This window comes from Balaenoptera acutorostrata, chromosome 1 (genome assembly GCF_949987535.1).
Source record: "Balaenoptera acutorostrata chromosome 1, mBalAcu1.1, whole genome shotgun sequence".
NCBI classification, from domain to species: Eukaryota; Metazoa; Chordata; class Mammalia; order Artiodactyla; family Balaenopteridae; genus Balaenoptera; species Balaenoptera acutorostrata.
This window is the reverse complement of record NC_080064.1, coordinates 86,613,899-86,630,759: the sequence shown is the minus strand read 5'-3', so window position 1 is coordinate 86,630,759 and position 16,861 is coordinate 86,613,899. Positions and strand designations below refer to the sequence as shown.

At 35.8% G+C, this 16,861-nt stretch overlaps 1 protein-coding gene across 2 annotated transcripts in view; it reads left to right on the top strand.

The window, feature by feature from the left end:
- The window catches only part of DPYD (dihydropyrimidine dehydrogenase), an 808,008-nt gene that overhangs the window by 365,974 nt on the left and 425,173 nt on the right, over positions 1-16,861 (top strand). For both annotated transcript variants that reach the window (XM_007169549.2, XM_057551077.1), the window contains exon 11: positions 5,002-5,212. In XM_007169549.2, coding sequence (XP_007169611.1) covers positions 5,002-5,212 — 211 coding nt within the window. The remainder of the gene's footprint in view (positions 1-5,001; positions 5,213-16,861) is intronic.

Genomic DNA, 16,861 nt, shown 5'->3' with positions numbered 1-16,861 from the left:
TGAACAGAAGTGTCCGTATACCAAACTCTGAGCTGCTGATTATTAATGATCATTAACAAACATTAGGTATTAAAAGGCACTAACACTGACATCTGTGAACTAATTAGCACAGAAGGCTGATTAATCTGAACAATAAAATATTAAGACCCACTGCATGAGGTTAGACCACTGGTCACTTTGGTCCATCATTTTCATATGGCAGTGTAACTGACATACTGAGGAGAAGTACCATTTGCTTTCTGATTTCAAACTCACAACATAGGATGTTCTGGTCAGGTAGCATGTCTTTTGCATGCTCTGTGTTCCTTGCTTTGGGATGGATGTTTAGTAGCTGTTGACTCCACATACTACTAATTGGTTTTCCTTTTGTTAGCTTGAATGTCCTCTGGGTTTTCATATTAATCATTCATTCTGGTAAACAAAATGTTATTCAGTGTCTACTGTGTGCCAGTCATTTTGATAGATACTGATACGGCTGAAATTTACTTGATAACCTTCCATGTGGCATATCAGCTGGAGTATATCCTGATTTGCCAGGCATCTGTCTGAATGTTCATTTGTGTGTGCTTATCATTTGTTAAATATTCGAGTGTCACTCCTGGACACTGGGGATAGAAAGTTAGTAAGATATTCTTTCTGTACTTAAAGAGTTTTTTTGAAGTTTACTGTCTAACAAATAAATGTATTTAAATTCTATTTTAATTTTCCACCTTTATATCTTGAGATAATATGTTTTATGTCTGTACTATTTGCTTTAGGAAGTAGTACTTCTTTGTTCTAAACGTATCCTTCCTCTGGATTCAAGGAGTCTCCATGAACTAATTTACAATATTGGGTTCATAAGTCCATCACTTGGTTCCTGTATTTCATGATTATATAGTACCTCTAAACTTACTTAGACTAGGAAGCTTGGATTTCCTCTTCCCACTGAAGGCAGCCTTTATCCAGCCAACTCCTTACCTTTAATTTGCCTTTGGCTGGATCCTTTCCTGTTCTAATTCACCTTGTTTTGAGAGTCAACAACTGGAACCATACAAAGTCTCATTATTTCAAATATACCACAATTTCTGCCTTTGAATAAAACTGAATACCACAGGATTTTGTTCCAGCCATATCAGGATTTTAGCTAAGCTTTGCCATCTCTTAATATACCTTTGGTTTCTCTGATCCTCAGTTTCTCTTCTGTAGGAAGGAAATAATACTTCTTCCCACAAAGTGTTGGTTGTGAGGCCAGCAAGCAGCAGAGTGCCTGAGGTCGGTTGATAAATCTGTAAATCATGATGATATCCAGGGTGTTATTGGCTTTTTGAGCCACAACAGGGAGAAAAACTTGGTTTGAAGAAATACTTAAAAAATAACTAATATATAGGTGTCATATCTCCTGTGTGAAAATTAAAATGAGTTTTATATATAAAGCACTTAAAGGGTAGCTGCTATATAAGTATTTATTATTATTGTTTTTGTCTTGTCAGACAGATTTCTAAAACAGTGAAAGTAAATTCCTCTGTTGTCCACAAATAATGCAAAAGATATTTCACTTAACATATGGCTTCACTTACTTTCAATTCTCATTTTCCTAATATTCCCCTGTTGACTAAGATATATCTTATTATCTCAGTTCTTTTTTCAATATAATATCAATACTTTCCAAATAATTACATATGTTCGTCATGTCTTTCTATCTTTCCTTTAAAAGCTTTTTCCCCTCTTTTATGTAAAATGAAGAATCTAGGTACCTAATAGCAAAATAGCAGGAAGGAGTGTGATTTGTGTCTGCTGCCCAATAGTCTAATCTTAAATGTTTGAGAAAGTAAATAACATCGCAAGTTTCAAAAGCAGAATTTTAGAATAGTCTCTTTGGGGGCCAATGTATATACCTGCTGACTTCCGTGCACTGTCAGATAGCTGGCATGAATACTAAATATTTGGTATCAACCCTGGCATATATGGAAAATTATGATATGAGCTAAGGATACATTAACATATGGTTTCTTCATGTTCATAACTCTACGTAGGTTTTAGACTATAGGTTTTAGTCAAAAGCCATGGTAAGAGTACTACTAAAGCATGTTCAAGCATAAATCATTGGTAAACTTATTTTAAATTCTTAAAAGTTTTGATTTGTTTGCAGTGTTCAATTTTTGTTTCTAAATTAAATGCCAAATTTGGCAAAAAGTATGTGAGATTATCTACATATAATAGTATATACTGTCTAAGTATTCATAGTTAAGAAGAGTAGAATGGGACAAAACAGACCCTAAATCAGTCTGAGACATGCTCCCAATATGTGTACAGCCAAGTTCAGGGTTTTATTTCTGCCCTCCACAGAAAGGAGTACTATTATAAATACACATCATGTATTGATTTATTCAAACGATAAACATTTGGCATTGTTATCCAGTCAAGTTTGGCATTATCATTAAAATTTAGCATCACTTGACATTTTTGAAACACAATAACTGGTTTATTTTGAGCTATAAGGCACTGCATTATGCAAATAGGACAAAAGTGATACAGAAAACATATCATGGTATGTTTTATTTATTTTGTAATTTGAGGTATTTAAGGAATATTTTGCTTTCCAGACATCACACATTTTTATTTTGTAGAAAATTAAAGAGTAGTCCAAGTTTCTTGGGCCTTTCCATTTTTTACCTTTGTTGTTGGGCTACCTTTCTATTGGAGTCATAATCCTATTGCTAAGTGGTACTAAATAGATGGAAGAATGATTTGGGGAAAAAGTGAATTCAGAAAATGACAACTACAAATAAATTGCATTTATTTTCACCTTCTACATGTTAAGTTCTGCTTTAGGTGTTTTACATTTCTGAATTGCCTTAAACAACACCACATACCAATTAGTTAGGTATTGTTATCCCCTTTTTATATATAAGGAGCTTGAAGGTCAAAGAGATTCAGCAACTATCTCAAATAAGCAATGGAAGTGGGTTTCAAAACTGATTCAGTTCCACTTACTTCTCTTTTCCTTCTAAACTATGAGCAGTTTGAGATCCACTGTTCTGTATACTTACCACCCACACTACCCACTTATGTAGTACTTTTGCTATTGCTAACCTCTTAATTTTATAATGCAAAGTAAAATATTGTGTGATAATAGCTTAGGTAGTTCAATTTTTAAGCCATTAAAACCAGTATTCGGGCTTCCCTGGTGGCGCAGTGGTTGAGAATCTGCCTACCAATGCAGGGGACACGAGTTCGAGCCCTGGTCTGGGAAGATCCCACATGCCACGGAGCAACTAGGCCCGTGAGCCACAATTGCTGAGCCTGCGCGTCTGGAGCCTGTGCTCCGCAACACGAGAGGCCACGATAGTGAGAGGCCCGCGCACCGCGATGAAGAGTGGCCCCCACTTGCCGCAACTAGAGAAAGCCCTCGCACAGAAACGAAGACCCAACACAGCCATAAATAAATAAATAAATAAATAAAACTGTTAAAAAAAAAAAAACAACAGTATTCAAAAAATATCCTAAATAAGATGTAGACTGAAATAGCTTCATGCCAATATTTGGCAATATGTTGCATTTCTAAAATTAAAAAAAAAATTATCATCCCTTGAAGGAGTCATTTTAGATTCTTTTTCTAATTACCCCCACACTGTTATTTTAATATCCTAGATATTCTGTATATCTGTTTATAAGCTATGGCTCTATGCTTTATGTTATTTAAGAATTTTTCTTCCCCAAGAATCAATTTTGCTCCCTTATGGGCAATATTTGTCTCATGGAGAATACATGGTATAGATCACTTAAGTTCAGAGACAGCTATAATCTAAAATGACAGTAGTTCACAAAATGCCACTTCTGGACCAGCAACAAAGCATCACCTAGGAATTTGTTAGAAATGCACATCCTCAGGACTCATCCAGTCCTACAGAACTAGGAACCTTAGGGGGTGGGCCTATGTAGTGTTTTAACAAGCCCTCTAAGGTGATTCTGATGCACTGTAAAGTTTGGAACCGCTAGTTATGGATAGAGTGCTGAGAGATGGGTCCATGGCTTCAGAGCAACATTGAGCAAGTTACTCTATGGCTCAGTTTTTTCATCTTGATGTAGCCCAGATAATTCCTGGTTTGAAGCCTTACACACACAGCTTTCTCAGCCTCACTTGTCAACTGATAATCTACCTGTCTTCCATGGGGTAGGGAAAGAATAAGACTCGACACCCTCTCAACCTCTTTAGTGGGATGTTTTTACATCTTTTGAAAAAGACTACTCAACATACTGGTTAGGATCACATTACCAAATGCCTGGATTTCCTCCAAAACAGTAAGTGGAATAAATAAATATCAACATTCTGTCTTAATAGAAATCCCTTTATGGGCACGAAAACAAACAAAAACTAGGGTGTCTAATTTTATGGCACGATAAATTATGTGAGATAGGTGGAATAACTGGGAATTTGTCAAGAGGAGCATGCTTGTTTCCTGAAATTTTCGTGTATATTTTTACACGAAAAGTAAAAATAAATCTTATTTATTTCTTGGTTCTACAGAATTCCTCCAATCTATTTTCCTACCTACCATTCTAATCACTTACTTCCAGAGACTGGCTCACCCACTTTATTGACTTTTTTCCAGCTTAGATATATACAGTCTGGTAATAATAATAAGAATTTATTTTCATATAATGCAGGATTAAAAAGAGAACTTAACCTACAGAAATGAAAGCATAAAGAGACCAGGCTACTGTAGTGAGAAACCTCACACATCACCAACCGTAGGGCATGCACAACCTAAAACTTGAGAAGTATCTTGTGATGCCATGATCTATAAAATTCCACATGACAACTTCAGTCTAAGACTCTCCTGAGTCAGTGATTTATAAAATGTGAATAGCTGATAACTGAATCTCAGCTTTGGTGAAAGAAAAAACTTCACGTTTATTTAAACATTATAAGTTTTATCATGTATAATTGAATTAAAAATCAAATATTAAATAAAGAAGAAACATTTTCATGTTTTTCTCTCTTCTGTTTCATTTTAGATGGAGCTTGCGAAGGAAGAAAAATGTGAATTTTTGCCTTTCCTGTCCCCACGGAAGGTTATAGTAAAAGGCGGGAGAATTGTTGCTGTGCAGTTTGTTCGGACAGAGCAAGATGAAACTGGAAAATGGAATGAAGATGAAGATCAGATAGTCCGTCTGAAAGCCGATGTGGTCATCAGTGCCTTTGGCTCAGTTCTGAGTGATCCTAAAGGTAGAGTGCTCGGGAGCTGAAATGTGTTAGGCAATTGTCTGTTATTTTACTGCCATAATGGTTTCCAGCTTTCAGGGAATTGTTTTTTACTTGAACATTCATTTCCTTCTTCTAGTACGGAATGCAAGAAATCTTGATTTATAAGACGTAGAAATGGTTAATGTTTATAGAGAATTATTTTTAAAGTAGTGGGAATTGAGAAGAACATTAATCTTTCTTTTAAGCTTATAATCAAAATACATGTTCTACTTTGTAATAATTTTTGCCTTGTTTCCTCTATAAGAATAGCTTTTTCTTCAATTAGACCTAGAGTAAGAAAATGTGACAGATAAGTTGTAAGAGCCAATCTTCAATGATTCAAGCAAATTAGGATCTAATGAATAGTCAAAAATAGAATTCATGTTGACTACTATCTTCATGCCAAATCATCACTAGAAACATCAAAATTATCAAATTAGGAAGTTTGAACTCCTGTCATTTCATTTAAATGGCATAAATGGACATGCTAAGAAAGAACAAAATGCTTAAAAAAAAGATAATGAGAAAAGGAAATGTTTTATATAGCATTCCAAATGAATAATAAGTCAATCAACTAAGACTATTTTGTGTTGTTTTCCCCACACACAGTGTTTTTGTGGGCCATTGTATATAAAGCCTTGGTACCTTCATGCCTTCATTTTGCAAATCTTTTACCTTTTACTACACGCTGTCAAAATGACAATTAACTATTTTATTAACTAAAAGGAAAATAAAAGAAAGACGTTTCTCTAGGTCAGAGATTCATTAAGAAAAACAGTAACCAAAGAAAAAAAAATCTAAACCTGACGATTCCTATAACTTCCTACTATATCCATGCTAAAATTACATTTTGTGTCTGAAATAGAAAGAGATATATGCTTGCAAACGTGCATATTTCTGCAACAGATAAGTGAAAATTTTAACCACTCATCAAGATATTTTATCTGCAGGACATCAAACATCTTGGTATTTGGAAACATCCAGATGTTTAATGTCATCAAGATAAATGTTTTTGAATAGCTGGATGATGGCCTGAATTTGTCACTTTTCATCTAGACGTTTATGTGATATGTAGACATAGTCACAGTGTGGTTTGTTATTTGTTGATGAGTTCAGCAAGGAAAAAAAGAACAACGTATAAATTGCATTCTATTATCTAAAAAAATCATACTGTTCTTACTGCTCTGCATATGACCAAAAATTGAGTAAAAAGTTGAATCACATTTAACTTGCAATTCTGTTGATTATTTGCCTATCAAAAAATAATTTATTTTACCATCTAAATTTATGTTCCACAACTGACAACTCTAATATTAAGAAAAATATATCTTTTCCTAAGCAAACTTAAGTAGATGTGACGTAGAAGATCATAGAAAACAGCTTTCCAAAGCTTATGTTCCTGTGTGTGTGAAGAGTGAAAGATTTAACTTAGTATTTAAAATATGAAGTAGAAGAAAAGAGAATTTGATTTATTTGTGCTTATTTGACAAAGTCATTTAAGAATTTATTTGTGTATTTTATTCCAAAATTTACTTGTGTTTGTTTCTTCCAGTGCTCTACATGTGTTACGCCTTATACATTAGAGAAATCAAGGAAAAATGGTTCTTACTTTCCTTTCTTCCCCCCTCCTGCTGACTTGAAAAACAAACTGCTTGGGAAATTTTTCCTCAAATAGAATTACTTGCTTTACGAGGGCCCTTCAATATTGACATTAATAAGAGCTACTTTCAGGTTAGAGGGGAGCTGGAAGAGCTGGAATATTAAATAGCATTCATGCCTCTACTGCTTTCTAAATATATTCAATATTGTTTTTTGAATGGAAAGCATTTAAAAAATAGTAGAGAGAATCATTATTTGTTAGAAGTTGATCAAGAAGATCTTATCTAAATGGTATTTAAAATCTTAATCATTTCAAAGAAAACTTTCATGTGCACATGTATCAGGTATAGTGAAAATCAGTTTATAGGAAGCAAGTTATCGATTTGGGTAAGAAAAGAAGATATTCATGTCTCTCTCTTCTACCCTGAATATTATCCCATCTTGATACCCGTGTGATGTGATTTATGTGTGGTACCTTTGTGATTATTACATATGTGGTATGATATATTTTAATATATTTACTTATAATCTCTTTACTTAAACATCAACCTGCTTTTCTACCCTTCTTGTTCCATCCTTCCCAACCTCACTTTGCACAGGCTCCAGTGAACTTCATGCCAAACTCAGTGACATCTTTTCAGTCCATATTCTATTTTCTGCATTTGACAGTGTTAAATATTTCTTTCTGTTTGAAAAACTCTCTTCTGAGTCACTTAACCTTTCTGAGCCTCAGCTTTCTTCCTCTATAAAAAAACAATGATAATAATATATACTCTTCCTACCTCTCAGGACTGTTGTCAGAATTAAAATGAAATAATGGGAAAGTGCTTTGGAAATGAAACTGTAACACTTTATTATTGTTTATGACACTCCATTTTCTTTCTTTTTTCAAAAAAAATTATGTACTTTATTTATTTATTTTTGGCTGTGTTGGGTCTTCGTTGCTGCAAGTGGGCTTTCTCTAGTCGCGGTGAGCTGGGGCTACTCTTCATTGCGGTGCTCGGGCTTCTCATTGTGGTGGCTTCTCTTGTTGCGGAGCACGGGCTCTAGGCGCATGGGCTTCACTAGTTGCAGCACACGGGGTCAGTGGTTGCGGCTCGTAGGCTTAGTTGCTCCGCGGCATTGGGATCTTCGCGGAACAGGGCTCGAACCCGTGTCCCCTGCATTGGCAGGCGGATTCTTAACCACTGTGCCACCAGGGAAGTCCAACACTCCATTTTCTTGCTTTTTCTTTTAGTTATTCCTTTCCTACTGTCACTGACTGCTTTTCTTCCTCTAGCTTTCCAAAGTTCAGACTTTGCCCATTTCTCTTCTTAATATATTTATTCCTTCACTGAACTGATTCATTCATTCATTCATTTATTCATACATGCATTAATTCCTGTAAGAAATATTTAATGAACAACTTCTATGTGCCAAGTAATAGCTAGATTACAGTAGGCACTCTTGCACTTCTGTGTAAAATGACTCTGCAATCTCTTTCTCCACTCTCTGTGTCTCAGAAGACATTTCATCATATATTTATGCTCATGCATGTAACAATGATTTAGTGAGTTTCCAGTGAACGCCAGGTACCAAGTTGTATTCTGGAGAGTACAAAGATGAATGAGGCATTCCTTATACTTAAAAACCTCACAAACTGGTGTTGGAGGCAGACCTGCAAACAAATAGTTGTTTTATCAAGTTAAGAATACATTTAGAGAGATATGCCCAAAGTAAGGAAGGATCACCTCATCAGGTTTCCTTAAGGCAGATTTCTTCTCAAGTTCGCTATCATACCATAGTTCTCCTATCACTAAAGTCCAAAAATGGTATCCCAGATTCAGATATCTAATTCCAGTTTTACTTTTCATTAAATTCAACAATTTTACCCTACACAATAGGATGAAGCGCCTACTCCTTAGTACTTGAGAACTTCAGCAAATGATTTTATGTATACTACGTGCCTGACTTTACGTTCCACTGTTCCCTGTTGAACTGTTCCTTCCAGTATCTAATACAGGGTGAATTCCAAAGCGGTTAATTTAGAAAGTCCTTGGTGAATGCATTATGTAAATATATGCTGAAGAATTCAAGGAATGAAATAAACTTGACAGAGTACATATAAGGTACAGTGATAATTTATACTCAGCATTGTCTGATTACAATAATATTTTAAATGAAAATAGTAGTGAAATGAAATTGTAGTGTCTCAATTATATCAATAATAGGTATTTGTAAAGGTAAACTAAGTTGGGAATTTGCAGAAAATTAAATTTTTAATCTTATTTTTTTCTGATATACTGCATAACTTTTGCAAGTCCCTTAATTTGTGTGTTTCGCAAAGGAGAATATAAAATAACTTTATTTAGTATTAAGCACCCAATATATCTGTAATAAATATTTCATGTCAGAAAAATAGTAAGTGCCTCAATAGCTTAAAGAAAAGTACGTCAAATTTATAAAACAAATTTGTATAATATCCTTGGATTACAGTTGCTAATTATTTCATTGTTCCTAAGGCTTGTAACAATTATAAGTAATCATCATTATTTTATTTAATTCTATTTTATTTCTCTTTTTTTTGGATTGTAGCAGTAAGTGGGAAATAAGAACAAAAGACTCTGTATTCCACATCCCTGTGCATGGAATATATGTGTGCTTATTATGAGCACAATTTAATTGAATCCTTCATTAACTACTGTCCAAATTCTAAAGGCAGTGTGGTGTCCAATTTCTAATTTGATTGGTATGATAAAGTCTTAGCCTTGTTTAATATGTTTCCTATGAAAAACTGAGAGTGGTTCCACATTTTCAAAATTCTCATCCATTTTCTCTAAGTATGTAAGATTCCAAATCACCTCAAATTTGGATTTTAGTATTGAAGACTGATTTTAAAGGCTGTCAGTAAATTAAGCACAAGCTACCTTTAACTGGCATTTCTACTCCACAAATATTGCCCTTCACTGGAAATTATTAAACATTTATTTATTTATTTTAAAAGTGTGTATTTCATAATATAGGAAGTCTCCTCTTCTATTAAACACCAACGTCAGTGTTTATGGAATTGAATTTTCCCTCTTTTTGTTTGTTCGGACAATGTCAAGTTTAAGAGACTTTTTCCTTATTTTATTCCCTTCTCTTTCTGCTTTGAACCAAACTGCCAGTTGTGAAAGCGTGCATATCTTCACTGTTGGTTTGGAATTGATAAGGAGAATGCGTTACCATTTTCACTGACCTCACAGTTTCATTTTTCCAATGGAGGTGATAACAGTCGCCTTGTCCTCACATTCCTAGGAGATCTAGTTGACATAGTTTTATGTGTCTTTGACTATGCTTTCAGACAACTGAAGGAAGGCACTTTAGCCTATGCCATGACCTCTGTGCCTCTTTCATACACTACACCATGTCATCCTCTCATTCTTTTGAAATGTCCACTTTGAAAAGAGCTATTTTCATCTTCCAGATGTTTCCATCTTCCAGAACCTATTATAATTTATCTTCCAATTAGATTGTAAACCCCAAAAAGGCATAGACTGTGCCTTTATAGTAAGTTGTAGTCACAATAGTGGCAACATATTATTGTACCCATAATAGATGCACAATATATATTTGTGCATTTGACTTGACTTGATTCATGTTAAGATATTAATTTTATTACACCTAGTTGTTATTTGTTCCTGTTGTGGGGTCAGTTTGGTTTACTTTTCTTAGAAAGCATAAATGTTAGACAAGTAGTTCTGTTTTTCTATTGCTATTGATTTTTTCCCCTGTTTTGGCATAAATTGTTGTACTCTTTATAATCCAATAAATATGACACTAATTAGAGTCCGTCTGGTAGAGCAGCTCAGAGCAGGGGCTCTGGAGCCCGGCTACCCAGCTGGAAATCTGGCTCCCTTAGTCTCTTCATACTCCGTGGTCTTGTGGTCTTGATCTTTTAAGAGGGAAGATTATAGCATCTACCTTCTAGAGTTATTTTGAGAATAAAAAAATTAATAATATATGTAAAGCACTTAGATATATGTCAAGCACATAGTGAGCAAGCATCTCTCACATTTTAGATATTATGCTTGTGTAGCAAAGTCATATTTTAATAATTAAATTGAGTTATATTACACCCTTATGACGTTATGAATGTTGTCTAGGAGTAAAAGCATTTGAAAATTAGGACTTCATTTGGGGCCCTGCAGGCTTCGTCCACATGTCTTTATAAAATAACTGAAGCAGATGCTCTTACAATTTATGATTTTTTAAATGAGAAAATGTTTCCCATATTTGGTTACTTTTACTTACAGAAAAAAGATTACACAGCTTGTAACTGTATCACATGTTATAAAAATGTTTTATTATCAATTCTGATGATTTTCATACCACTGAGAGGAATTTTCTTTCAACTAATTTTTAGTAGTTAGAAAACTCCATTTTGGGTTTTCATAAATCAAGTACATAAAGAGCAGAGGATATGTTTAATATCTTTGTTTTTTTCCTCTTCAACATGGTAAAACTGGGCCAGATTTTTGGTTTGTTTGCTCACTTTTAAAGTGGAAAGAGAAGCACTTTAGAGGATACTAAGTTTGAGCTCTTAAGCATTTGAAAATTAGGGTATGAGATAACTAAGATCAAAAACCTTTGTTTTTGGAAGGAAAGGTAGGATGAATGGTGTGTAAAGCTGACTCAGGATCTGCGCAGCACTGCTCAGGAGAGCAAATCACAAGGTGACTGAATTCTCTGGGCATAGCAGGGAGTGCCTGGCTTTTCTTCTAGGAAAGGAGTTTATACACTTCACCCAGCGCCTACATTTTCTTCCTGCTCATCTCACTAGAGACAAGGAAACACGAAGCCCAGTTCTTTCTGAAGATTTAAGGAAACCCTCAGAAAGCAACTTGCTTCATAGCATTAGTTGCAATTAGTTCCATAAGGGAGTGAGGTTTTTTTGGGGGGGGGGCGGGGAGGGGGATGGTGGTGGAGAGGCTTTAAAACTGCTTACCAGTTCCCTCAGAAAATTATTTCAAAACCTCATGGGGTAAATAAAAGGTTCTGCCAGTACTAGCTTCAAGTGTAGTTTGATTCACTTGCCTCCTACCCTGAGAAAAGATGCAGGCCATGGGTTAGTTTGCCTTGTTCTGGCCTAAGCCAGAGCTAGAAATTGCGAGGTAGGCAAGAAATGGTGTGCATGAGACTGTGACAGTGCAGATATTCAGGAATGTTTCAAGTGGGCCCAGTTTTTCCTCAATTATTTTAGGTGTTGGGAAAAACCTAGAAAAGGTGTTTTAAACTGAGCACTGGATGAGTCAAGTGCCCAATAATAATAATTACCTGTGCTTGAAAAGACATGGCATCAGTATGTTTGATTTGTTTTTTTCCTTATTAAAATGTTACTTATATGCTGCTTCTCTAATGGAAGTGGGAACACTGAGGCATTTTAATAACCCCTTTTTTTTTTTTAACCAATATGTTTCATTTTTCAAACAATAAAGTATGTCCTTCAGAAGCCACTCATGGCACTTAGAGATTCAGCAAACTTTTCTTTGAACAATTGTCCACTCTTTGTGGCCCTCAGCTTTCATCATTCCTCTTCTGCCTTACCAAAAATAAAGAGGAAGGGGAAGGAATGGAGTACCAAGTTGAAAATGTGTCATAATTGGTCAGATTATCCCTGTTGCATGCATTTTTATAAACAGAAATGTTTACAATATAGTTTCAAAGAACAGGTTAAGGAATACTGTACTTTATTGATAGATCGGAGAACTTTTTAACTAATGACACAAATGTTAGAGGAAGGGCCTCACTAATGATTAACACAACTAAGAATGGATGAGAAAGAACTGAAAAATAAAGTTGTCAGTCCAGTGTAACTTATGGATGTGTTACAATACAGTAACTTGCGTTGAAGTTTTCCTTACATACATTTCCAAACGTGCTGGAAGGGATTTAAGAGATAATGTATTCTAGACTCCTAATTTCACAGATTTATTTGTTTAGCTAATGACTTTTTTTTTAAACATCTTTATTGAAGTATAATTGCTTTACAATGGTGTGTTAGTTTCTGCTTTATAACAAAGTGAATCAGTTATACATATGTTCCCATATCTCTTCCCTCTTGCATCTCCCTCCCACCCTCCCTATCCCACCCCTCTAGGTGGTCACAAATCACCCAGCTGATCTCCCTGTGCTATGCGGCTGGTTCCCACTAGCTACCTATTTTACATTTGGTAGTGTATATATGTCCATGGGGAGGGGGAGGGGTGAGATGTGACAGGGTGAGAGCGTGATATAGCTAATGACTTTTGATGGCCTGCTATTCCAGGCCCTGGGCTGTATTCTGGGGATAAAGTGTGGAAAAGGTGAATGCAAACTTTGCCTCCAAGAATGCAGTTTAATCAATTGTGCTGGGAGAAGTTTAGAGTCCTAGGGAAGCGCAAAACATAGTCTGAAGGTTCAGAGAAACTTCCTAGAGGAAGTGGGTTGTAAATTGAAGGCTGAGTGATGTGTAGGAGTTTCCAGGTGGAATGGGGGTGGAAGGGAGGGAGCCACGGGGAGATTATGCAACTTGCTCAACACCATACTGTTAGATTAAGTAGTCATTTTACAGTCATTTTTAAAAGCTATATTAAAAAAAACAGCATGTCTTTAGAAAGTTGTCATCAGCCTACTTATTTCATGCATGTTCTCATCTTTATAAATGAAGGTTTGAATTTTTCATTTTTATTTCTAAAATTGAACTTTTAATTTTATGATTTTTACTATTCATTCTCGCATTATTTTTCATGCAATGAACATTTTATAATATCCAAATATGTTATAGGCCCTGTCCAGGCACTGAGAATACAAGCATGAGTAAAAGAGAGTCTTTGCCTCCCAGGGACTCATAGGCTAATGAGAGAAACACGTCATATGTGTTTACATGGTAAATACATAAATTGTAGCATAATGTGCTAATTTGAGATGATATTTGGACTGGGTTTTAGGGCTTGAGTAGGAGTTTCTCTGTTAGAGGGAATATTCATACACAAAGTACAAGCTGATGAATGGCCTCAGGTGACCAGACAATAGTGAGAAAGTCTGTTTAGCTGGAGCAGACGCTGTATGGTAAGATAAGGTGGGAAGTGGGTAGGGGTAAGATGGCAGGAAATTTGGTTACAAATTTATGTGGAGTTAAGAGACTTATATGCTAAGCCAGGGGTTTTGAATTTTATCCTATAGACATCCAGGTGACAAATGAGGGGGTTTAAATATGGGAGAGATTTTTTTTTTTTAAAGAAATCTCCATTTTAATTTTTCTTTCTTTCTTTCTTTCTTTACTTATGGCTGTGTTGGGTCTTCGTTTCTGTGTGAGGGCTTTCTCTAGTTGTGGCAAGTGGGGGCCACTCTTCATCGCGGTGCGCGGCCTCTCACTATCGCGGCCTCTCTTGTTGCGGAGCACAGGCTCCAGACGCGCAGGCTCAGTAGTTGTGGCTCACGGGCCCAGCTGCTGCGCGGCATGTGGGACCTTCCCAGACCAGGGCTCGAACCCGTGTCCCCTGCATTGGCAGGCAGATTCTCAACCACTGCGCCACCAGGGAAGCCCCTGGGAGAGATTTTTATGTTAATGAGGTAATTCTGGTAGGTGATGGATCTTCCTTATCTATGCTTGGGTTTGCAGCATTTGTAATATTCTTCAAATAGTTGGGAGTTAGAAACCATGAAGTCACCTTTGAGGTGGTTCATATCAGAAGACAAGTGTGTTTCCTAGTATTGGATGCCTGAAATAAGCAAAGTTACTCACCAGTCACAGGTAAGATCCAACAATTGCAGGTCCCCTGTTGGGAAGCTGCAGCAGTAAGATTTTCAGTGTTCAGGGAGGGAGACAACCTGTGCTCAACTGGGCAGCTGCCAAGCTATAGGCTTGACAAGGGTGTGTCATGCATGACTAATTTCTTCTTCCAGATCCACTAATTATAACTACTGAATTCAGCTTTTCTAAGAGAGGTGAGTAAGATACAGAGAGACACCGCGAGTGTTATACCAATAATTGTTTCCCCACATGGAAGGAAGCATCAGGAGTGTGGAATAAGCATGTTGCTCCAAGGTGGCCTGGGATTAAGACAGAATAGTATCGATGAAACCAGTTAAAAGACTGTTTTCGTCAGTTTGCGTGGCTACTAATTAAGGCCCAGATTAAGTTAAAGGCCATAGAACTGCAGAAGAACATTCAGAATCCAAACATATTTTTTACGTAGACAGTCAGGGTTTGGTCATCTGATAAAGGGGTGGAATATGGAGTATGTAGCATGGGAATCTGATCAGATGTTCATGATGCCTACAGAACTCACAAATGCAGCAGACAGAACAGATCTGAGGGAAATGGTGATGTGTGTCATTTGGATTTGCTAATCCGTTCAACAACTGGAAATAGGACTAGAACTAAGAACATTCTGATTGAAAAGAGACATTAGGAATCATTATCTATCATTTGTCTGTCTTTTCACTGTTATAACCTAGTGCCCAGAACCGTGGTTATTCATTGATTGAATTAATGAATAAAAGCTGTTATAACTTGTACTTTAGATAACAACTTCTTAAAAGTATGATGAAAGAGGACATGTGGTATTTGGAAATCCAGAAGGATCTCACCTACCATATTATGAAGAGGAAAAAAAATCAGCTTTTGTTATTGCTGCCTTTTAGGTGGTAAATATCTTTGGAGGACATGGCATCAAGACAGTTTTAATCCATGGTTCTGTACCTTCCCCCTTTCACTAATGCATTTGGTTCCTGATGCTACCGTTTCATTTCATAACGCCTGAGTAATAAAAGATTGGTATATCCTTTGTATCGTTGGCCCAGTGATGAGAATGAATCCTTTTTTAGTCTTCCCTGTACATTGTCTGGCTTTTAACTGTATTTTAGGCAAGAAGCATTCTCAGGAAACCAATAGTAAAACTGTACATATTTTCTTAAAAATTGTCCTAATTGTCAGATTTTTTTCTGGCTGAAAGATTTATTGTCTTTCTATTATAGAATACACTGTGCAGAGTGAGGATAAAGTGGTAGGATTTAAAGCAAGTACTGGCATTTCTGCAGAGTAACCATCCAAAATAATGGAATCTTTGCACAGTTTTTCTTTGGAATTATTTTAAACGGGTGAAGGTGATGAGGAGGGAGGTCAAACTGATAACAGTGTTGAAAGTGATTTGGACTCAACATCACATCACTTGCAACTGCCTTAGACATCCATTTGAAGCACAACATGATATTTCTGTAATTATTTTACTTCCCTCTAATAACTGCATAGGAATAGGTTTGTTTCCCCAGTGAATAGCTCTGTTCAGAGCCTTCCCTTATCTTTGTTTTCCAGGTTTCACTAGTGGTTGATATCATATGCATTCTTACAGGGAGACAGTGGATAAATCAGTACTTTTCCCTCAAATCAAAGATTACATACAAGAAGTAGAGCAGTGGCATGTAACAAGTTTTGCTGGGGAAAGAAGGTAGAAAATGGACAAAATAACATAATTGTTTCAGAGAACAGAAATCTTAAAACGTAGGAAAATGTTATTCAACATAGAGTGAGTGTAATACATGTCCAGAGCTTTGTTTACCATAGCCTATTATATTTGTCTTTTAAATACTAGTTAGCTTATGGTATACTAAAGGTTTATTCTGAAACCTAATATTCTTGTGAAGTGTTAAACTACAGTAAGCTGCTGCTGTGAGATGTAAAATCAAGATGTAAAATATAGTGAAATTATAAATTTAGTAATGATGTATATTGTATACTAATGTTCTTAGTAATATGTATTTGGTATTACAGATTATTTTTAATTACTTTGCATTTGTATTCTTGGCTCAAATCACAAGATAAAAATGACAATATACCTATTTAAAATAGTCTTTGGTTAAATTAGATATTGACCTACATACATGTAAGTTGTAATTTCATCAGTTGGAAAATTACGTTGAATCATATTTAATAGATAGCCCCCCAGTATGGAAGCTACCCAATTCAAATGTAATATGCACATGTAATTTATTAGGTGTCTCGAATGTGCTGGCATTGCTGGAGGAGAAAGC